This window comes from Leptosomus discolor, chromosome 5, assembly GCF_034619465.1.
Source record: "Leptosomus discolor isolate bLepDis1 chromosome 5, bLepDis1.hap2, whole genome shotgun sequence".
In the NCBI taxonomy this organism is placed as follows: domain Eukaryota; kingdom Metazoa; phylum Chordata; class Aves; order Leptosomiformes; family Leptosomidae; genus Leptosomus; species Leptosomus discolor.
Window position 1 is genome coordinate 53,841,328 of NC_141395.1, and position 24,172 is coordinate 53,865,499.

The window sequence follows — 24,172 nt, forward strand, 5'->3', positions numbered from 1 at the left end:
CATGAAAGGAAATCCCTCAAAGGCTATTAAACACGAAAATATGCCCTGTGACTCAGAAATTCAATGAGCCACAGATTGCTGGAAGCTAAGAGGGAATATGCTGGGCTTTTGTTGCCATATGTTTGCCCTGCTCTTATTCTCTTCGCCAGGTATCTGTTGACAGCTATAACTGGAGATAGGATATTTTGTAGGATAACCTGTGATCAAGTGCAATACAATACAAATTCAAAGAAGATATTAATCTTTTACATATTTATCCTACTACAGAGCTGGAAACAAAGCATGTGAGAACCGCAAGGTCACACTGCTTGGTTACAGATAAAATTTTATATTGATAAGAGCTTATTAAAAATATATATATAATCAATTAAGAGCACATGCTTTATGAAATTAAAGTCGTGGTAATACAAAGCTTCCTTTAATCTGAAATGTTCAGCCTTCTTTACACCTAACCATAGCACACGACATGAGCACAGTTTGAGACACAGAGCTCCCTCCGGAGACTTAGTTTTCACAGCTCCACTGGTTCATATTTCCAGTAGCATATATCTCCTGCACTGTCACACTGGTAGCCAAAAGAAATTTACTACAAGCTGATCTATTCAGTTCAGAGGTCAGGATTTTCATACATTTTTCTTGGCTGCCAACACAGTGCCCACAGCAGAATCTATGCACTAACTAGAGTCCAGGTACATTACACTAGATACTGTATTCGCATCAAGTCTAAGAAGCTTTCACTTCGCAATCCACAAACAGCATGGTACAAAGTGACAGGTTTGACTTTTTTTCTTGTTATTGCCTGCAAAATGTGAATAATTTTTTTGAATGCTGGTGAGTTAACAAAACCCCCTGAATTCTTGAAGTTTTGGTTTTGTTTTCCTGAAAACACAGCTTCATGTATATACAAGTTACAAATATTCCACATGAATGTAAGCACTCTGTGGTAATATTCTCCTTACGTTTAAATGTAACTGTACACTAAAAACATCTATTACTTCTGTAATGAAGTTTCACTTGCTATTATTTATTGTATATTCTTTGATGGAAGAACTGGTTTCTGCAGAATTTCAGTGTGGTACAGTAGCTGCCTTGGTAAATTTGCTACAGAGGTAAAAAATCATGCATTGTACTTTGATTTCTGTTTCTTTTGCAGATTTGAATAGGAAGATAGGAGTATCAAACTACCATTACTGATCTCCTGTGTTTATCTAAGGAGAACTTAAACTTAATTTTTGCTAAATATCTTCTGCCACTGGAAGACACACTTCTATGGTCCGAGTTTAGACAGTAATAGGCACGTTAAGCATCATATCTAATGTCCTTGAAATCTAAACTCCCAAGAAATACTTATTTTCCCCAAGAGCTACTTCTAAATTTTGTTCTGTTTTAAAAAGCTGCACTTGTGTAAGTGGGTCAATCTTAAATTAATCTAGTTAAAAGTAGTGCACTCTCCATTCAAACTGGTTTAACAGTCCCTTAAATGGGCTTAGATGCATTCAGTAATTTCTCAGAAAAAAATAACTACTTTAAACAAGGTTTAAACTGACTTAAGTGCATGTATTCAGACAAATGTGAAATCAATTTTGATAAACCAATGCAATTTTTGAAATAGAGGCAAGAGTTTATGCCTTAGCTTAGAGGTGTTTACCTTCTGACAGATAGCAAAAATGTTTTCATACACTCTCAGGTGGAGAAAGAAGCCATAAAATATATAATGATATGTATTAGTAATGGATTTTGTTTTCTATTAGAACATAGTGTATATATCTTCATCCATGCTGGCTCCTTCTCTGAATTTCTTCCTTTCTGCTCTCTCTGCATAATTTTTAGGATTCCATCTGAGAGCTTTCCTGTATTTAATAGGAATTATGTTTATAATAAATCGTGCAATAAATCCAGGGAAAAGAGATTGGTGGAAAATATGTAAGGCAATAGTGAGGAAGAAGAACGGCTACATCTCAGTCATTATTCCTAACTGATAGGAAGAGTCTGTGTTTCATTCAACATGCAGGTAGCAGTGATTATTAACTGCAAAATTCATTGCAGTCCTTTCTTTCTTTCCCTGCCACTATCTGCCAAAATGAAACTTCTGAGCATAGTCACTAGTTATGGAACCTGGCTTTGATGGGTTAGGGTTGCCAGGGAATATCAGAACGTTACACAAACCTGATCCATGAAATGGCCCTTGGGGTTTGCCAACAGAAATAGTCAAGATACACAGATCTTTGAAGATAAGACAGCTTTTTCTGAAGTCACTGTTCAGAAGACTGTTTTCAAACTCTTTGTCTGTCCCTCTCTTGGGTCTTACTTCAGAGTTGGTCTGAGATTCATTTAGCTTTTGCAACTGTCTGCTGTTAAATTACTGAGAAAGCTATAAACTAAACTGAGAATAGTTCTTTTTCTCTCCAAGGTTTTACAAGGGATTCCTCAGAAAAACGAAGCCAAACAAACAAAAAACCAAACAAGCAAATAACACTTCCCCTCCAAATTATAGCCACTAATGATCCCATAATAAGGGACATAAATCTACTTCTACACTTGAGAAGCAGCCCCCACTGTGTAGACTGCATTTAGCAGCTCTTAGATCAAATGTTGCCTCCTCTCTTTCTCAAAGTTTTCTTGTGGGATCATATGCAAACTTCAGTCACAGGAATGAGGCAATGAAATAAAAATCTAGTGAGTGCTGCACATAATGTACATTTTGACTTCTTTCTAATTTGTATTCTCTGAAGTAAAACAAAAGGTAGTAGAAAAACTGGACTACCAAATTTTTTTATGGTTTTATTACTAGATGCTATTAACAAGGCAGTGTTGCAAGGTAAATCCTATTCCTGATTGTGTCATTGTAAATACACCTTCTATTTTTTCCAATAGCAAACATCCATGCTCAGCAGACGTCAACAGCTTTCAAAATGCTGTTGCTCGAAGTTAGAACAAAATGAGGAGAATATCAGTAGAAACAAATAATTGCCAGTCTTATGACAGGGAAAGCATCTTATCTATGACGAATGTGTATGGCCCATCATGCTGCAGTAACTTGGAGGACAGGAGATGAGGAGACTATAGGCTCTGAGGCTTAACAACTCCACAATGAAACAGATTCAGAAATCTAGCACACTACTTGTTCTACTAGAATCAGACACTTCAACCTCTAATTTTATTGCAGTGCATCAAAAAATTTCAATGCTGCAGATTTAATAATGGACAGATAAAGATAATATGTGAGAGAGCCTCATTAAGGCTAATAAGAACACAACTTTTAGTTTTGGTACAGGAAGACAGGGTATGGGATAGGATTTTTCTGCTAGTTATTAGAAAATGTACTACAGAGACAGTCCCTATCCCCCTGGCTCCCTGTCAGTGATTTTGAACTTCATCACAGTGATCTGAGGTACCGTAATTGAAAAAAATACTTTGAAAGAGATTTTTGTTGAGGATTTTGACGATACAGTATCTCCAAATATTGCCACTTTTAGCAAGAAATCATTGTATCTAAATCTAGAAAAGGACATTATTCATTGTCCATACATTTTTTCATTCAAAAAATGAGGTGAAATATATCACCTAAATGGATTGGAGTCATGAGAACAATGAAATCTCTTCCTAGTCTCAAGACTGGTATATTAAGATTTCTTCCTTTCCCTTTTTTTCTCCACTTTTTTTTTTTCTTTCAAGCACTTAAGTTCAGAAGAAAATAAGGATTTAAATTTTTATTAATAAGTGCTGATTTTTCAGTTACATACATAACTTGATTTTCACCTCCTGTTTATTCTTTTCTCCTATTACATCTTTAAGTGTACACATTGTGAAATGCTTTCCTGTGATATTCCTACCCTTTCTGATTTGCTGTTCCTGAAGTGTTTCACCTTCAGTGTTTCTTTCCTCCTTCCTCTTCTACCATAATTTTCAAGTGTTACGAGAATAATCTGAGTTTTAACTGAGACTGCCTAGGAGCACAAGTACTTCATAAGATGCATGAAGAAACCATCCTGTCCCAAACAGTTTACAAACCTAAGGCTCTCATCTCACACTGAAGCCTGGATAGGCAGATCGTAAAGGAAACAGAGTCTACTATAGGTGAAAAGGCCTGCTTCCACAGAACAACTTGACAAGTAGATGTCCTAAAAGAACAAGTGAAACATGAAAGCTGACTGGAGGAAGGTTACAGTCCAATGCATACACACATTGTCCAAAGTATTGGAAGACTACCCTTTCCCTACCTTGTAAAAAACCCAAACACATTTTATCCTCCAGTATGTCCCTCCTTCCCTAGAAAAAGAAATTCTGTCCTTGCTTCTGTTGTTCCTCTATGATGGCAAGTTTCTTGTCCCTCTTTCTGGCCAATAATTCTGTCATAACCTGCAGCACTGTGGAAGGAAATTCAGAGAAAAGACCTCTATAGCTCAGTTGGAGTTAAGGTACCAGCTGTACTCTCCTTACAGAGTATTATGAAAGCAAAGAAATGCATCCTTTTAGAAAGCCTGCAAGTGTTAAAATTGGAACTGTCCTTTCAGTCTAGAACATTAATAAAACCTAGAACATTATTGAAACCAAGCAAAGCACAAGAAAATCAAGAAAACATGATAAGAAAAAAAACAACCCAACAAACCAAAACCTAAACCTAAAGTATGAAGACACTGCAATTAACTACTCAGGATAGACTACCTTAGGAATTAACTATATTCAGAGTACTAAATTTGTATATGATTCCTTATTTGGAATTATAATTATTTTAAAAAGGGCAACAGTCTATGAAAGCATTTCAGGAAGTTACCTGTCTTTTCTGAGGCAGACAGTATGCAAATCATTTTCATTAGAACAGTACAAGGTGGAGATTGAGGCTAGTACTTTTCAAGAGGATCTTACATTTGCATTTTGCTGCTAAATAACCATGCTGGTCCACGTGGAATGATAGAATAGGAATCAGAGAAAATGAGCCCTTTGGGGCAAGAGTTAATTTTAAAATAAAAATAAACCATCAAATCTTTTTCCCCTTCTATTGGATTTCAAATAACAGTACATGAAGATGATTATTGGAGCAATGAACCTTAGAGAAAATGACACTCACCTGGGAAAAATGACTCATAGCTGAGATCATAAACACATTTTTAAACCTTCTGCTTTTCAGTGCTCTGAGACTGAGCTTGAGATGATAGGGAGCCTAAGCAAGCTGTAAGTCTTTTCTTCCTGTCACCCCTAAACAGCATACTTGTCTTCTTTTTCCACACAGAAATTTGTTTCAGACACACACAAAAAAATAACTGGATGTTCCTTCAGGATTCCTAGACACAAGCTAATGCAGTAAGATCATAAGCAGAACTTGGCCTACCTGATAACTGTAAGTAACCAGTCAGACAAACGGGCACTCTGCATATACAGATCAACTGCACATACATTGCTGTTTCTAGAGTTACAATAAAATAAGGCTTTTCTCTAGACAACAGCTACATTCAGCCTGTACCCAGGGCTAAACTATAACAGTCATTCCATCACCCAATGACCCCTCATCAGCCAGGGAGAGGAAACGGGAAAAAGGAGAGCAAACCCACGGGTGGAAGTGAAACAGATTTAACGAAACACCACCAATACCAACAGAGATATATAGAGTTATACTCAGGTGAGTGAATGAACGAATGAATGAATGAATGAATGAATGAATGAATGAATGAATGAATGAATGAATGAATGAATCCAGTTGTCACAATCAATCAGAAAGCAGTCCTCTGGAGAAGCCAGAGGAGCAGGAGCAGGAGCAATCTCTCCTCAGTAAACCTTCCTTCTTTATAATGACCATGACATTATGGTAGGGGCTATACCTCTAGCTAACTCATGTCAGCTGCCCTGGCTGACTTGAGCCTGCCTAGCATGGCTGGCCTGTGATTTTGTCCCAGCCAAACCAGGACAGACCTACGATCCACGTTGGATGGCTAGTACCACCTCAACAATGAAACTAGGAATTGAGAAAATTCTTCAGAAAACTTGAGTTGGTAAGTATTTATTTTAATTGTCATGTATTTTGCAGAAATCTTCCAGTCATAAAATATCCTGGGTTTTCCACCTTGACTGTTCCATTCTAACAGGAATATGTCTCCCTCAAAAAAGTATATATGAGCACACCAAAGTACATAAGTTATTAAATTTGCAGAATAAATTTCCAGTGGTACCTATTAAACCTTCATGATTTAAACAGCAAATATTTTTTATTATAAAAGGTCAATGTTCTAAGATAGATAAAAGCATATTTTTAGTGATAGAGTCATTCTACTTTCACTTGATTTTTTTTGTTAAAAATATCTTAAAATTCATTAACACAAGAAATAGCTTTTGAAAACTGCTCTACAAAACTCAGCCACAAAAAGGCATATAAAGACATGAGTGCCCTTTTCCACTCTGAAAATCATTTAGGTTAAAGGAGAAGGAGATAGCCAGAAGTTTGAACACTTTCATACAGACTAAAATTATCCACATGTGGAACTGTTCCAAAAAGAGTTATCACATTTTAAATTGACACCTTGATTTCAATGTACACATGCCTGTAGATTTTCCTGAGTGCCTGAAGTAATGGCTCTGAAAATACAGAACATTATGTGCAGTGTTGCTCTCCCACTGAGGCCCATAAAAACAACCTAATTTAGCCTCACAATGCTGTGACTGACTATGTACCTGAACTGCACAAATAGAAGATTCTCACAGTCAAAAGGACAAATATGAGCAGTGCAATAGCACAGATATTGCTCCAGTAAGAACTGAGGGCTTGGTCCACAAGAATAAGCTTCTTGAACCCATTCTGCTACTAAGGGCTTTCACAGTGCAGTACACTGCTCTTGCTTCACTGACCCTGGCACAGCAGAAGTATTATACGATTAGAACAGTCACTTACCATACTTGACTTAAAGCTTTGTTGCAAACTCCAGGCTACAAATAATGCTACATAAAAAGCTCTGAATTTTACTTGGAAGATCTCAGGTGAGAAAGGGAAAAGAATTACATAAAGCCTCTCATTGTTCACAAATTCAATGTAACATTGAAATACATCAGTTCTGTGCTTCTTGTCATCCTTACCACCTTTTATATGCCAGAAACATCCTCTATCGTGCATCATTGTTTGCTGGAGACTCTCAAACTGTATGTAACTGGCTTAGAGAGATCTACTAAGGCAACTGAGGCTACTTGGAACCAAAACGGGTCAAAGCATCAAACACAGAATGTGTCTACACAAAACTTCTTTCCTACTGTTCTATAGAGATGTAAAGGCTCGCTTTAAATTAGGTTTCCTAGATAATGTCAGTAATTTAGTCACTTGAACTTGGAGCACAGCAAGGGCCAGATTACAGTTCTATGAAAAGTAACTTTAAAGAGTTTCTTTAATCTTGATTTGGTAAATTTTAGGTACGACCACTGTGCGATGCAGTCACTTATTTGACTACGGGGAATGTACAATTTTAATAAATTGGAATTGTTGTTGGAATTAATAATTTCAGAAGATTCAAAACACTAACTCTGTTCTTGGAATGGCATCTGTAAGAGTTGACTTTAAATGCTGCCAGTGTATCACCACAAAGAAAAATGAAAGAAGACTAGGTTTTATGTACATTGGTATCAACTATACTGCTGGGTAGTCTCAGTTAATCTTAACCTCTCTTACATCACTGCTAAAGAACATTCCACTTTTTCCCTAAATCTAAATAAGATCTATATGGCAAACAATTTAAAAATGAAAGTAGTTTATGTAAACATTCAACAGTACAACGTTTGAATGAACACAAAGGTTCCTCACAAGAATTCAATGTCTTTCAAGAAAAACACGTTTTCATACTGTAACTTACATTTGGACAGAAACTTTCCTGCCTCAGATTCTAATAGACTAATCAACCAAACACATTTCTAAAGTAATGTGAACTTAGGAAAGAAATGTGACTGTGTGACTTTAGGGACCAGGAAGCATGGAAATACTTCTGTTAGCTGAAAATTCATGACATTTATTTATTTTGTTTAAACTGAAATCTTCTCTTACCATCATGATTGGGATTTCCCAAAGTCCATGGCTCATCTGAGTCAAAATGAGTGTCTCCCCCAATTCCTGGCCCAGGGAAATAAGCATGAGCCAAAAATCCTCCTTCCCCATCAAAGGGAGAACTGTCTCCATGAAAACCTGATGCAAAAATGATTGTAATATCCACGTCCCTCTTGCCATTTTCTAATTCAATATAAGGAACTTCTTCAAATGTTAGAGGAGTTACATTCTGCCACACATCAAAGGCACGGCGAATGGCTTTACGAGTTTCAGCATCACCTACTTTTGGAGTGACGTTCTTTATGCTGAAAGAAACAGAGAAACATTAGATGAAATTTGACAGAGTGGTAAGTGACACTGCTTACATCCATTTTCCTCTAATTAGTAAAAGCACCGTGCTTTTAACAAAACATGCTAGTCTGGAATTTTTAAAAAGAGTGTTTTTAAACAAGCTGGTGCAAAATTATTGTGTCAATATGTGTAGCCCTTTATGCTAGAACTTATTATATGTCAGCTAGGTTACTCTCAGCAGTACAAAAATCTTATTTTTAGAAGATTATTATTTCAAAATGAAAAATTCTTAACAGTGGGATAACCAGAACAATCAACCACTGACTGTTTACCTCCTGGACCACAGTTAGAATCTATCACAGCTAAAGAACGGCATGTAATTTCTGATGAAAAGAAAAAAGTTTGAAGTTAAACGAAATTTTAACTTCTTAGCGAGTCCATTAACAATAGCAGAGCTACATACTGTGACCACCAACCAGTATTCAAAAAGCCTTAAAAACAGTTCTTGTTGCATTTGTAACTGGATAGATAATTCCTTATTAGAAACAAAGCATTTTTATTTCAATACAGCCTAAGATGTCCTTTTATGATCTGATTACTTCTATAAATATTGCATAAAACTGTAGAATTCAACAGAGAAATAATTTCATAGAAGACAGTTATGTGCTAAATTAGAAATATACGTTTAAAGAGAAATTCCAGTCTTTACTTCTTCAAATAACACCCATAAAAGAAAGGCAAAAAAAAAAAATATCAGAATTTCAGTTGAGATCCCAGTCACAGTTACTAGTAAATTATAGTGGAATCATCTTTAAAAATAAACCTTCTTTATTTATTTTAATTATTGAGTTCAAGAAAAGAATGGCAATAATCAATTTCAGACAGACCTGTTCAAATTCCTCATTTTCCCTCAATTCATATGGCCAACAAAACCAGTTAGGTTTGTGTGTGTTCGGAAACTACTGCAATCAGATGCTCTTTATTCATTTCACATGTACTTGACTAAATGTCCAGCACAAATTTCAGAAATTACATAGCTCTAGAGTATATATGAGAGTTATGTAAATTTACACAGCATAGCGTGTTAATGGAGAACAAAAATATTTTCATGCATAAAACTGTAATGATTGATTTGTTTGGTGCATTAAATGTACTTGATTATATGGTATTGTAAGTTTATATAAATGGAAATAAATCCTTCAAGTCTAATTTTATAGATTTCATAGAATCATAGAATGGTTTGGGTTGGAAGGGACCATAAAGATCATAGAATCATCTAGTTCCAACCCCCTGCCACGGCAGGGACACCTCCCCCTAGGCCAGGTTGCTCAAGGCTCCATCCAGCCTGGTCTTGAACACTGCCAGGGAGGGGGCAGCCACAACTTCGTTAGGCAACATGTTCCAGTGTCTCACCACCCTCAGGGTGAAGAACTTCTTCCTTATAACTAGTCTAAACTTGCCCTCTCCCAGCTTCCAACCATTACCCCTTGTCCTATCACTGCAGGCCCTTGTAAAAAGTCCCTCCCCAGCCTTCTTGTAGGCCCCCTTCAGCTACTGGAAGGCTGCTAGAAGGTCTCCCCAGAGCCTTCTCTTTTCCAGGCTGAACAAACTCAACTCTCTCAGCCTGTCCTCGAGGAAAGGTGTTCCAACCCTCTGACCATTTTGGAAGCCCTACTCTGGAATTGCTTCAACAGCTCCATGTCTTTTTTGTGTTGGAGACTGCACAGCTGGACGTAGAATTTCAGGTAGGGTCTCACAAGGGCAGAGTAGAGGGGCAGAATCACCTCCTTTGACCTGCTGGCCACAAATCTTTTGATGCAGCCCAGGATATGGTTAGCTTTCTGGGCTGCGGTGGCACACTGTTGGCTCATGTCCAGCTTTTCACCCACCAGCACTCCCAAGTCCTTCTCCCCGGGACTGCTCTCAATCCACTCATCGCCCAGCCTGTATCTGTGCCTGGGATTGTCTTGACCCAGGTGCAGGACCTTACACTTGGCCTTGCTGAACATCATGAGGTTGGCCTGAGCCCACCTCTCAAGCCTGTCAAGGTCCCTCTGGATGGCAGCCCCTCCCTCCAGTGTGTCGACCTCACCACACAACTTGGTGCCGTCAGCAAACTTGTTGAGAGTGCACTCGATGTCACTGTCCATGCCACCAACAACAAAGATGTAAAATAGCACTGGTCCCAGTACCAATCCTTGAGGAACACCACTTGTCCCTGATCTCCACTCAGACATTGAGCCATTGATTGCAACCCTTTGAGTGCAACTTCCAGCCACTTCCTTATCCACCAAGTGGTCCATCCATCAAATCCATGTCTTTCCAATTTGGAGACCAGGATGTCATGCGGGACAGTGTCGAAGACTCTGCACAAGTCCAGATAGATGATATCAGTTGCTCTATGCTTGTCAATCGACGCTGTAACTCCATCATAAAAGGCCACCAGATTCGTCAGGCAGGATTTTCCTTGGTGAAGCCATGTTAGTTGCCACCAATCACCTCCACATTTTACATGTGCCATAGCAGAGGCTTTAAGAGGATCTGCTCCATGATCTTGCCAGGCACAGAGGTAAGACTGAGCGGCCTGTAGTTGCCTGGGTCTTCCTTTTTTCCTTTCTGAAAATGGGGGTGGTGTTTCCCCTTTTCCAGTCAGTGGGCACTTCACCAGACTGCCATGACTTCTCAAATATGACAGAAGGTGGCCTAGCAACTTGGTCTGCTAGTTCTCTCAGGACCCGTGGATGGATCTTATCAGGTCCCATGGACTTGTACACCTTCAGATTCTTTAGATAGTCACAAACCAGTGACCTCACTTACAGTGGGAGGGTCTTCTTTCTCCCAGTCCCCACCTTTGGCTTCTGCAACTTGGAGAGTGCAACTAGAGCTCTTGCCGGTGAAGACTGAGGCAAAGAAGTCATTGAGAACCTCAGCCTTCTCCATATCCCTCATGACCAGATTTGACTTCACATATGTAATATTTTGTTCATAGGTTCGTGTAGAAAACAAAGTTACCTATTTTGAGTTCCATTCTAAAATATTCTTGTATTGAGTCCAATAATCCTAGTCTAACCAAAGCACTATTTCTGTTCAGCTAGTATGTATGTTCCAAAAGATATATCAAGGCAGATTAGAAGATAGTACACTATAGAGAATCCACTGCTTCCCTTAATCTTTTATTCCAAAGACGATTTAACCAGTCATTATATACTTGTGCCTATACTTTATTTGTCTTCCTTGTAACATTGGTTCTTGTTCTGCCTTTCTCTTTCACGTACATGAGCTCTAAGAACATTTTGTCCCCCTAACAAAAGACATTTAAAAGACACTTCTGCACTGCAAAATCATTACCTTTTTGTTGTGTCTTGGAAAGTAAAAGTTTGAACTCTTTAAATATCTTACTATATTTTCTCCAGTCTATTAAATGTTTCCTATGATTTTTATTGAACTCACTCCAATTCTGGAATGTTCTTTTAAAAACTGACTCTGTCAGAACCACAAAGCACTGCTGTACTGATCTCACTGTCAGAGAGAAAATTTCATCTGATCTGTAGGCATAGCCTAGCCCTATATGATGTAAATGTTATATGATTCAAATTGCAATAGTTATTTACTAATCAGTATTTTTGATTAATTTTATGATAAGCATTGTGTTGATTTTCAGGTGATTAAAAAAATATTGTATGTGTTAGACCAACTATCAGTCCCTGCAGAACTCCTCTGTGAAAGCTCCCTCCTTTGCGAGTTACTTTTTTGAGATGTTTTAGTTAGCAAGTTCATAAATTACTCATCATGTGCCCCTTGAGAATGTACAGTACTTTACAACCAGAGTGTCACATGGCACTAAACCGAAACACCTCACAAAGGCACACTCACACTGGCAGTACCAAAAACTTGACAACAGTTAACCAGTTTCTATGCCAAGAACACCATTTACAAATCTGATGAACTTTCTCTTAGTCAATTCTGCAGTGTGCTCTCTAAAGCACATAAGTGGTCTTAAGCACAGCACACTGAAGGATTAAAGCCTTTGTTATTTGCTATGTATAATGAATACAGTAAATGAACTAACAGGCTTCCACAGAAAATAGAATAAGTCTAGCAAAACTGGTATTTTGATGCAGGAAAAGTTAATCTGAAAGGTACAGGGTTTTTTTTTATTGTTTTGTATTTAGGAATCTTAGTAATTGGTCAAAGTCACACTTTGGGGTTGTGAACAGAGCAAAAGGACGATCTTATGATGCTATATGTGATATGAGTAAATGGATAAAAACAGATTGGAATTTTGTCCTGGTGGTAAATTGATTAATTACTTGGTCTAAAAGGGTTTGACTCACATTTTAACCCTTATCACTTTACATTTTCTTGCTTTTCCAGTACACAGAATTAAGTTTTCGTCATTGATTACAAACAAAAAGTTGAGCCACTGTGCTAGTTTTACATACATTAACTAGGGATGATTACCTATGATTGGAGACATTTTCCGGGGGGTTTGCTGTTGAATTACTTTTCAAATAACATCCTACATCTCAAGATTCACTGTCAAGAGGAAAGATTTTTCAAACCACACATTCTGTATTAAAACAAGACAGATTTCTGGCTTCTAAAACAACCTTCTGGAGAAGCAAGATTATACCAAAAAACGTAGCTTCTAAAAGGAATTATATAAATCAGTAGTTATTCCAATATAAGAGTGTTTCCAGAGAATGATTGCCCATTTGAATGTGTTTAACACAAGTCATGTTCAGTCCCAACAGGGCAAATTCCAATGCTATGTATAACACGAATGTTGAAGTTGTCTGTCTGGGAACTTTGCTTAAAATACTTCACCAATGTAGACATATGAAATCCAAGATATTTTATATTTCTTTCATGGTATTGGTCATATAACCTCCAAACAGGAAGTACAGTAAAAATATCAATCCATATAGACAATGTATCAAGTACGAGAGATTCTAGGACTCATCTCTTAAAAGTCTTCAGTTTAGACATATCACCACAATAGCAAATAAAGTCTTCTATGAACCCTTTTCCTATTACATTTGTCTCTACATCTTAAAGCCAGTGGTCTCGTGAGATAGTGGTAACCGTCACTGGTAATAAAAAAAGAGGAACTGGATATCTTACACTCAACATTTCTAGATAATGGAGCTCAAACACAAATAAGTGGAGGACATGCCAAATCAGAACCACTCCTATTGCAAGGCAGCATAGCAAGACAATGGCCAACACAATAAGAAAACAGTATTTTTTTTCTACGTATTACTTTTCTACCCTCCAAGTCTAGCGATCATTTCACAGAAAAGATGTTCAATAGAGAGAAAGATCCAATGCTGACCTTAATCAGATTGGCAGTGCAACCTTATTATGAGGCTGAATTCCTTCCAAAGGGAAAGCATTTTAGTAAGCAAAAGATGATCTATAAGATTAAACAATTACCTCCATGGCGTTCTTTACAAACTAGTAAACTGAGTGATGCTTTGTGTAAATTTTAAAATATGTTATTGTTAGACAACCACAGCCATGTATCAACTGAATACAGTATTTTCTGTTTATTAATGCTGTTTGATGCAAATATGGTTTTCAACCTGATATAGTTGCTTTAGGCATAATAGCTTTTAAATCCATGTCTTGCACAAGAAGAGCAAGATTTTATCAGTGACATGCACTTTTCACACTGATTTACTATTTCTACAGATGCCTGAAGAGTCTTGTTTTGGAGATTGTTACTCGAAATTATTCTGGAATTCTGAGTCCTATTGATTTTAGAAAAGCTTTGGGTTTTCTGTCTTCTACCCCTGCTTCCCCAAAATACCCTCAAAAAATTATCCATGTTTCAGTGACAGATTTTTGGCTGCAACAACCTCAGAAGCCTTGCAAGGCTGTCAGGATATACCTCACTTGGCTGTGTAAGATCAGTCATCTGATATTCAAATACAGTACATTAAGTAGCACATACACCATTAAATTTCACTATTTCCTTTTTTTCTTCCTGAGTTGTCATTATAACAGCTTGTTATATTTTTCACGTAAATTCCTACAATTTCGTATATAAAAACCCTTCTGATCCAAGTTAAACCAAAGAGGCAGTTCAGAAAGTCTAGACAAAGCTCGAAATGTGTAAAGCTTACTATTACTGCTTACCTTAGCAGTAAATGGCCTCCACAAGAGTTGTGATAACTCAGAGACAGATTTCTTCATGGCCTGTAGACTTTGATACTTCTATTTTCCACTGCATATAATAAATACTGTTTTTAAATTAGTTCTATGCTCATTTGTGCATTAAATCCAGAGTACAGGATTAACAATATCTTTCTACTCTGTTGTGCTGATTAGACTGGATACAAATGAGTGCTTTTAGAATTATTGGGTAATTATAATGATGCAAGATGATCTTTTATTTTTTTAGAACATAAATCAATTAAATTTAAATGAGGAATATATTTCTACAATGCTATTCCTCCCAAATATTCCAAGATTTTCTTGGAGCAAAACCACAAATTGGAAAAACCATTCTAAAGAAAGAAAGGACACAGAAGACAAACGAGCAGGAAAGTCAAATGAGTAGGTAAAAAGATGCAGTCAGTAATCTCTTTGAAGTAAGCCAATTATAGATCTGTATTTGATATCAAACAGTTAAGATAAAATGAATTAAAACCTAGCTTAAATTTGAATAACTTGTTGAAACTACCTTCCCATTGCCATTGCTGTAAGTCAAACCTAAACTGAACCAAAGGTTTTCTTTCTTCCTTTTTTTTTCTTCCTAAATCCCACGGTTACTTTATTGAAATGAATAGACTACCTCTGGTCAAAGGTATATTTCATTTTGCGCCGCCATTTCTCTAGAGACACTTTCTATCAGGTTGCTTCATTAATCTCTCACTGATGCACGTTTTCTTAGCTTCAACTTCTTTCCAGTCTAACTTTACTAACTCTCTGTAACTATAACCTGAGAATGTTTCTCGTGTAAAATGTGACCTTGGTTCACATAGCTCCTGCTCCAGCTGATTAAACCCAAGTCAGAACTATTGCTTTTGATTTTCTGTGACTACATTAAAAGTCAACCTACTGCTGCTATGGAAAGAACTTATAATTTTCTTTCTTCTTTGGTTTCATGGATAATATTCTCCCCGTAATTCATTAGCAGATGAAAAGTGACAAATATAAGATTTCCAAGATACAAAAGCAAGATTAGCAAAATACTTGATAGATAAATGTCATAATTTACTACTAATTAATTTAAAAGTAATAAAATGCAACATAAACATTTACAATTATAGCATATTGATATTCAAATATTAAATTATTTCAGGATTGCTGAAGTAGGTAAGCATTAAAGAAATGAGAACTGATATTCTACAATACTCAAATTTCATACGGAAAAGACTGACACTAAAAATATATACAGTGAAGAGCATTTTTTGTTAATTACACTGTGGAAAAGCATAACGAATCGGCTTAATTGATTGTTACATAGGAATCCTCTCATAATTACAGTTATATAGCTATTTTTCATTGTATAAATTTTAGAATCACCACAGTGTAACTTAATCTCCTTTTATAGCTATATTTTACATGTTGTTATGGGCTTGCATGGCAAGGTTTTGGTAGCAGGGGGGGCTACAGGGGTGGTTTCTGTGAGAAGCTGCTAGAAGTTTCCCATATGTCCGATAAAGCCAATGCTAGCTGGCTCCAAGATGGACCCACTACTGGCCAAGGCCAAGACAATCAGTGATGGTGGTAGCACCTCTAGGATATCGTATTTAAGAAAGGCTGAAAAAAACAAACTATGCAATTGCAGTCAGAGAGAGAGGTGAGAATATGTGAGAGAAACAACTCTGCAGACACCAGAGTCAGTGAAAAAGAGGGGGGAGGAGGTGCTCCAGGTGCCAGAGCAGCAATTCCCCTGCAGCCTGTGGTGAAGACCATGGTGAGGCAGGTTGTCCCCCTGCAGCTCATGGAGGTCCATGGTGGAGCAGATATCTGCCTACACCCCACGGAGGACCACACATAGGAGCAGGTGGATGCTTGAAGGGACTGTGACCCCATGGGAAGGCTCCTGGCAGGACCTGTGGACCCATGGAAAGAGAATAGCCTACGCTGGAACAGGTTTGCTGGCAGGACTTGTGACCCTGTGGGGGACCTACACTGGAGCAGTCTGTGGAAGGGACCCAGGCTAGAGCAGTTCGTGAAGAACTGTAGCCCGTGGAATGGACTCACATTGGAGAAGTTCATGGAGGACTGTCTCCCATGGGATAGATCCCACACTGGAGCAGGGGAAGAGTGTGAGGAGTCCAAGGAGCAGCAGAGACAAAGTGCGATGAACTGACCATAACTCCCATTCCCTGTACCCCTGTGCCGCTGGTGGTGAAGAGGAGGTAGTGAACTTGGCAATAAAGTTAAGCCCAGAAAGAAGGGAGGGGTGGGAGGAAGGTGTTTGTAAGATTTGGGTTTATTTCTCATTACCCTTCTCCGATTTGACTGGTAATCAAGTCCCCAAGTCAAGTCTGTTTTGCCCGTGATGGTAATTAGTGAGTGATCTCTCCCTGTCCTTATCTCAACCTACGAGCCTGTTATTATATTTTCTCTCCCCTGTCCAGCTGAGGAGGGGAGTGATAGAGAGCTTTTGGTGGTCACCTGGTGTCCAGCCAGGGTCAGCCCACCATGCATGTCCTCCACCTTTCCTTTCAGAGATTAGAAATACTAAGGTATATAACACCGCAAACATAGTTCTTCAAGAAAAGGGCAAGTATTACCTTTATTAAATTGGACTTTTGGAAAGCAGCAGGCTTTAACAGAGGGATAAATACACTTAAATCAACACTCAGAAACTGAACTATTCCTTTTTATTCAGGTTCCTAAACATGGCCTATAATGGAACTAGCAGATATCAGGTAGATAGATACAGGAAACTTTCTTGTGTATCATCAGGTTGACGAGAATTGCATTTTTTTTATGGTATTTCCGACTGAAGCTGATAGGAGATGCAGTTAAATTAGCATCTAGTTCTGCATTTGCATCATACTACAAAAAGCCAATGCTTAGTGCCAGGAACCATAGCATCCCTGTCCCATCAGTCTTTAAGGGTTGAAGACCTATGGCAGTTTAACAGTTTATGAGAACTGTAAAAAACAAGTAGTCATAGAATCATAGAACAGTTTCGGTCGGAAGAGACCTTCAAGATCATAAAGTCAACCTTTGTCCTAGCTCTATCAACACCACTAAACCATGTCCCTAAGTACAACATCTACCCATTTCTTAAACACCTCCAGGGATGGTGACTCCACCACCTCCCTGGGCAGGCCATTCCAATCCCTGACAACCCATTTCAGTAAAGAAATTCTTCCTAATATCCAGCCTGAACCTCCCCTGGTGCAGCTTAAGGCCATTTCCCCTTGTTCTATCGCTTGTTACTAGGGAGAACAGACTGACCCCCGCCTTGCTACAAGCTCCTTTCAGGTAGTTGTAGAGAGCGATAAGGTCTCCCCTCAGCCTTCTCTTCTCCAGGCTAAACAGCCCCAGATCCCTCAGCCGTTCCTCATATGAGACATGCTCCAAATCCTTTACTAGCTTGGCAGCCCGCCTCTGTACCCTCTGCAGCACCTCAATGCCCTTCTTGTAGAAAGGGGCCCAAAACTGCACACAGTACTCGAGGTGCAGCCTCACCAGTGCCGAGTACAGGGGAATGGTCACCTCCCTACTCCTGCTGGCCACACTATTCCTGATACAGGCCAGGATGCCGTTGGCCTTCTTGGCCACCTGAGCACACTGCTGGCTCATGTTCAGCCGGCTGTCCGTCAACAGCCCCAGGTCCCTCTCTGCCTGGCAGCTCTCCAGCCACTCCTCTCCAAGCCTGTAGCGCTGTTGGGGGTTGTTGTGGCCGAAGTGCAGGACCCGACACTTGGCCTTATTGAAACTCATGGAATTGGCCTTGGCCCAGTGATCCAGCCTATCTAGATCCCTCTGTAGATCTTCCCTACCCTCAACCAGATCAACACTTCCACCCAGCTTGGTGTCACCTGCAAACTTACTAAGGGTGCACTCCATCCCCTCGTCCAAAGCATTGACAAAGATGTTAAACAGGAGCGGCCCCAGTACTGAGCCCTGGGGGACACCACTCGTGACCGGCTGCCAACTGGATTTAACTCTATTTACCACAACACTCTGGACTCAGCCATCCAACCAGTGTTTCACCCAGCAAAGCGTATGCCCATCCAAGCCAAGAGCAGTCAATTTCTCTAGGAGAATGCTGCGGGAAACAGTGTCAAAGGCCTTGCTAAAGTCGAGATAGATGACATCCACAGCCTTTCCCTCACCCAACAAGCGAGTCACCCTGTCATAGAAGGAGATCAAGTTTGTTAAACAGGACCTGCCCTTCATAAACCCACGCTAACTGGGCCTGATCACCTGGTTGTCCTGCATGTGCTGCATAATGGAACTCAGGATGATCTGCTCCATCAGCTTCCCTGGCATCGAAGTCAAACTGACAGGCCTATAATTACTCGTAACTAGTCTCTCTGGTACAAGCTACTATTCTTCTAGATTTGCAGCTGTAAATCATCAGAGTTACAATAAAACATGTAAGTAGGAATGCTAAGAGTTCATGGGTGGGTCATTTTGAAAACACCTGTTTTCATAGAACCCTGAAAACTTTTTCACCATGCCACTCAGAATGCTTTCCACATCTGGAGATCATTTCTCAATATAAATCTGCATGCAGTTTCTACACTACTGTGTGCTCTGTGATACAGAGGAGTCAAGAACTTCAAAATTTATAACTGACTTAAAATGGTAGAGTAGGATTCTAGATGACATAGTTAGCTATATCTACAGCCCTAAGGTCTTGCAGGCCTTATATGTATGTAGGGAAAAAAATACACTGAAGTGAAGCCGAATCCTCTAAATGCTTCTGTTTCAAAATATATTAGTCAGGTTCAACTGAATTAAAACATAGAATATTGCTAGTGTATTGAAGAATTTCACAAATTTGTAAAAGTTAGGATGTTCTTGGTATCTCTGAAAAAAACAAAACAAAACAAGACAAATGATCACTGTTTCCCCTTATTTCTGCTTTTCAGTTTTAATGGAAAAAAATGCTGAAATAGTATAGCCATATATTCAAAAAATAATACAGTGTGAACGTCATCACAATGCAAAGCTTGTATTATCATTTCAATATGGACACAGAATTGACCTTTTTCACTCATGAGCAAACTGAAATCAAAGAAATTCAGCATATAATGACTTTGTGACAAGTATGACTAATAAGGTGCTCAATTCCTTGATTTACGAAATGTTTTCTAAATATTCCTCTGTAGTAGTGTTGCTCTTTTGAATCAACATTCTAAGTTTTTTCTTAATTCTCTTTCCATATTCCACACAATATGGATCATTCAGAACACAGAAATAAGATAGTCTATCCTTAACAAGCCAGATAGGACTTTTCATTGCATACTGAAGCTCTCAGTTAGCATTAACTCATTTAAGTGGACAGCATAAAGTTAGACATGTTCAAATATTTAATCTTCTGTCAGTTTTTGGAGAGCTGAAATCCAGGATGTATCCAGCTTGTTGAGAAAAGAGAAAGAGATTAATCTAGGGCTAGACCCAATGTCCACTGAAGTCAAGAAAAAGATTAAATTGATTCTAGTTGGTTTGGGATGAAGCCATTGACCATTTACAGTTAAGTTTTCTCCACCAATTAAAGTATTACAGATTGATGAACAATCAAATTGTGTTTTTTTCTTCCTCAAGACAGCAAAAAAAGGAACAGCTTTTAAACTATTTGATTTCATTTTATTCTAAATTGTTGTAAGTTCTAAGTAATGGTTGTAATTCAAGGCAAAGCTTGGCTTTTTAGACAGCATTCTCCCATTTTATTTGCAAAAGTGTTCTGCAGACTGAACAATCAGGAATTGACCAGTTACTGGCTGCTGGAGTTAAAATTATGAATAGTATGGCCAGAATTCTGATGAGGAGGACTTTATATTCAATAATTCTATGTCTAAAAGCACATAGAAACATTTATGTTCTATTTTTACAAAGATGATTGCTTTATTGATTTACACTGTTGCTCCTTCTTTAAAGTACTAGATGATTTACTTCCCCAGCAAGAGATGATTGTTTTTTGAGAAAGACTCATAAGTGTGTTTGTAAACAACCCGTTAAAATTTTTTTTTAAAAATTAAAAAAACCCAAACAAAAACTTAATAGGTTTCATAGATTTCTTTTCTGACTATATAATGTTCAGAGATTTTTGTGTAACCTGATACAGTCTAAAACACTAATGAATAATCAAGACCATATCTAAGATTTTTGTAGTTTGTTCTGTAATGGGCTCTAATTTTCATATACTCTAGATGTTCTCCTTCACTCCTATACTGTTCTGGCTGGTAAAAAGTTTCAAAAAATTGCTTTCTGTTTCTCCCTTTGTAAAGTCATGTTAGTATATTAAGTACCAATAATGGTCACAAGTTATACCAACACGAATGATACAGCCAGAAAAGATGCAGTAAGTAATATTGCTGTGTAGTTTTGTTAGAAACAGAAATTCTAACAAGCACCCTACTCATCAGTTCAAATAAGTGGAAAGCTACATTCCCTGAGGGAGAGAAAGTATAGTTAATGTAGCACAATGCACATTCTGTGCTGACTTTGTCAATACTGGAAACCTGCATTTTGATACTGTCTGCACACACACTGTTTTCTAAGAGTAATTATCACCTAAGTCCAAAATGTAATATGTGTCCAAAAAGGACATAATTAATGTAAATTATAATAGTAAGTCACTTCTTTGAAGCTCCATCTTGAACTTTCGTGGAACTGTTTCAGCTTGAAAAATTATAAATTGAAAATAAGGAAATGTAGAAATAATATTATGTCACATGTGTATCTGTTTTGATCCTCTTATCCATGATTACAGGGTCAATCTAAGAGGAAATATATTCCGAACAACATTAATTAATTTAAGTTTAACAGGTACCAGGAGCAATTCTTGGGGAAAAAAATAGTGACAGACAGAAAATGCTAGAGTAAAAATATAAGCAGACACAGTTTAAAATGCATTTGTAAGTAATCTCAATACTATTTTTCCATCAATAATGTCTTGACGTTCTGCCTGAAGTGATAATTATTTAATTTAAACAGAGCATCCGATATACTCTAGGACCAAGTAGCCAGACAGATAGTAAGTGCTAAGTGTAGCTTTTGGTCTCCTTCAAATGGCTTCCCTCAGCACTGGAACTGCATCTATTTGACAGTGTTGCATAGAAAGAGTAACTCCACAGCTGCAGGTTTCACAGAGTCCAACAGGAGTTTATACATTTACAGTATTATATTAAGCCTTTTCTTGAAATAAGCAAAAAAGAAGTAAATCTGAAAAGCTTGCCTTACTCTACTCCAGTCAAAATCCTTGGCAAAAAAAAAAAAAAAAAAAAAAGTCACCAAATATTTTAGTTAAGGTCCATGTTCTGCCCATCTGTTGATCTTTTTTTAACACAATGGGTATGTCCACAAAATACTTTTTTTTTGCTATTACCCTTCCTGTTCAGAAAAGATGGTGAGTGCAGTCCTATGATAAAATTACTGTGATGGCTGGCATCTTTTTTAATGTTTATTCCATGTTTCTGTTCTTTTGGAGCAGGTGGCTTGGTTTTGGGAATGTTTTTTGTGGGGTTTTGGGATTGATTTCCAGAAAAGTGGAAGAGGTAGCAGAAACTGAAATAAGGGAGAAATCTATCTTTGGAGGAATTTCTAAGCTTGCTTAGTGAGCACACTTCAGACTATAAGGTGTGACTGGCCAGGAAGACACAGAATGCAGCTGGAAACCTGCAGGTTATAAAGAGACTGAGAACTGGCACTGAGACAAGTGGAGCAGACAAGTGATGCTAAAGATATGATCAAAAGTTTAAGGAACAAAGCAACTTAAAATGTCATTCAGTTAACTGGTATTAAGCCTGTAAGCAGGGAATTGCTGGGAAGAACAAAACAGGTGAGGAGAAGTGTGTAAAGAATTTTATTTCTTTTTTTGTTGTCCTTATTTGCTTTGAGTTATTTTTTAACTCAAAAAGATTTATATTGGTTTTTTTATTCTAATACAATTTGCATTTCATACTTTAAATGCCTTTTGGTCTCTAATTCACTACAAAAATATTATAGGCTTATTCACTTCAAAGCTCTGGTTGACCGGAGGTCTTGTCAAGGCAAGAGAGTGAACACTTTACAAAAGGGAAGGCAGAAGGTAAAGAATTGCTATAAATTCTTCAACGTGAGGAAGATTACTAGATAGTTGCCACATAGTTTAATACCAGGCACCCTTGTTTGCTATTATGATCAATGCCTTGGGTGACAGTAAAGAAGATACACAAGTGGTAGGATTTAGACTTGTAAAAAGTCCTATAATGAAATAGTGAATCCGACTCTGTACAAATCAGAGCGATAGAAAAACAGACGTATTTGTAGGTGACCATGCATACCTTGTCATATGTGCACACACACACACTTCATTTAAATTTTAAAATGCAAATAAATGTAAAGTGCTGTAGGTGGGCACTCTTATTGTAACCAACTACGCACTACATTTACATTAACAATAAAGGACTCCAGACAATGCAACATACTAATCTCAAAGCAGTCAGTTCTCTATTGCTTGAAGTTATATCAGTGTGTAATGCCTTCAAAGTCTCCAATTCTGACATAAGCCATAGTATTGACAGAGTTACTAATAAAATTATCTCTTCGCTGTGGTATAAAGAACAGTCTACATAACCATTAGAGCTTATGAACTTAAAATTTAATTCTTATATGGGTTCATGAATAACAGCACCAGTTAATGAATTTGAAAACTATTTTATCCCTGAGAACTTACCCTTGTTAGATATTACAGGAATCCCAATGAGGCTGCGTAAATTTTCAGTCAGGCTGTATTAAATTACACTAGTTTGCATCTAACTCTCCCTGCAAAGATCACTTTTGACAGTAGGCAACATACTGCCTAAACGACATGCCAGGCTCAAGAGTTATGTAGATGTACACCCCTGCACATACTCTTATGCCCATCAACATGTAGACAGGAAATGACTGGGTCAGTGACTCACCAAATTATAATCAAATTCATTTGTACTTAGAACAGACCTGTAGGCACCTACATTTTGCAAAGACTGACTCCTTTCAGTAAGCTGTTTCACATACTTAAATTAGAGATCTGCGTTTGATTACAGCACTCCTAGTTTCAGAGCAATGTTCCCTGAGAAGTTCCCAAGAGGGTTGAAAAGTAAGATTTAGGACTGTGTTAAATCAATGCTGAAAGCTTCAGAGAATTTTCCAGTTACTAAATGCATGCAATTTTAATCCAAGAAAATAATTTGTTTCTTATGTAGCACACACATACTTATCCAAGAGGTATCCAAATCAGCATTTTTATATCACTTACTAATAAATTCCTCAAAATATTTCAGAAATTTATATTTACTTTAAAAGTCAGCACTACTAGTGACATTTATATACCTATATGAATATCTTTGCTACCTGTAAGTGATATGTTTATGTTGCCATTTCTGTCCTGTTAATGCGTAGCGTTTCCGACGAATGTTAAATTTGGAGCTACCTCTTGTTTGGTCAGGCACACCACATCGAGGCTTCTTCATCCAGCTGCAAGAAACAGCATCACATAGTTAATGCAACATGAAAGAAAAATCATAACCACTGCATCCAACTAATATAAACATCTTATTTTTTTGAAGTTACAATATTATCAATTTTGTGTCTATATGCAACAATGACTAACAAAAGGAACATTTATCTTGTTACCAGATGTATAGATTGTGGAACTATATTGCATCCTATGACACTCAGAAAACAATTTATTTGCTG

The 24,172-nt window shown here is 37.8% G+C and overlaps 1 protein-coding gene across 2 annotated transcripts in view; it reads right to left on the bottom strand.

The window, feature by feature from the left end:
• MMP16 (matrix metallopeptidase 16) overlaps positions 1–24,172 on the bottom strand; it is a 191,870-nt gene that overhangs the window by 68,156 nt on the left and 99,542 nt on the right. For both annotated transcript variants that reach the window (XM_086465305.1, XM_086465304.1), the window contains 2 exons: positions 23,828–23,950; positions 8,015–8,319 (listed from right to left, as the gene is read on the bottom strand). In XM_086465305.1, coding sequence (XP_086321431.1) covers positions 8,015–8,319; positions 23,828–23,950 — 428 coding nt within the window. The remainder of the gene's footprint in view (positions 1–8,014; positions 8,320–23,827; positions 23,951–24,172) is intronic.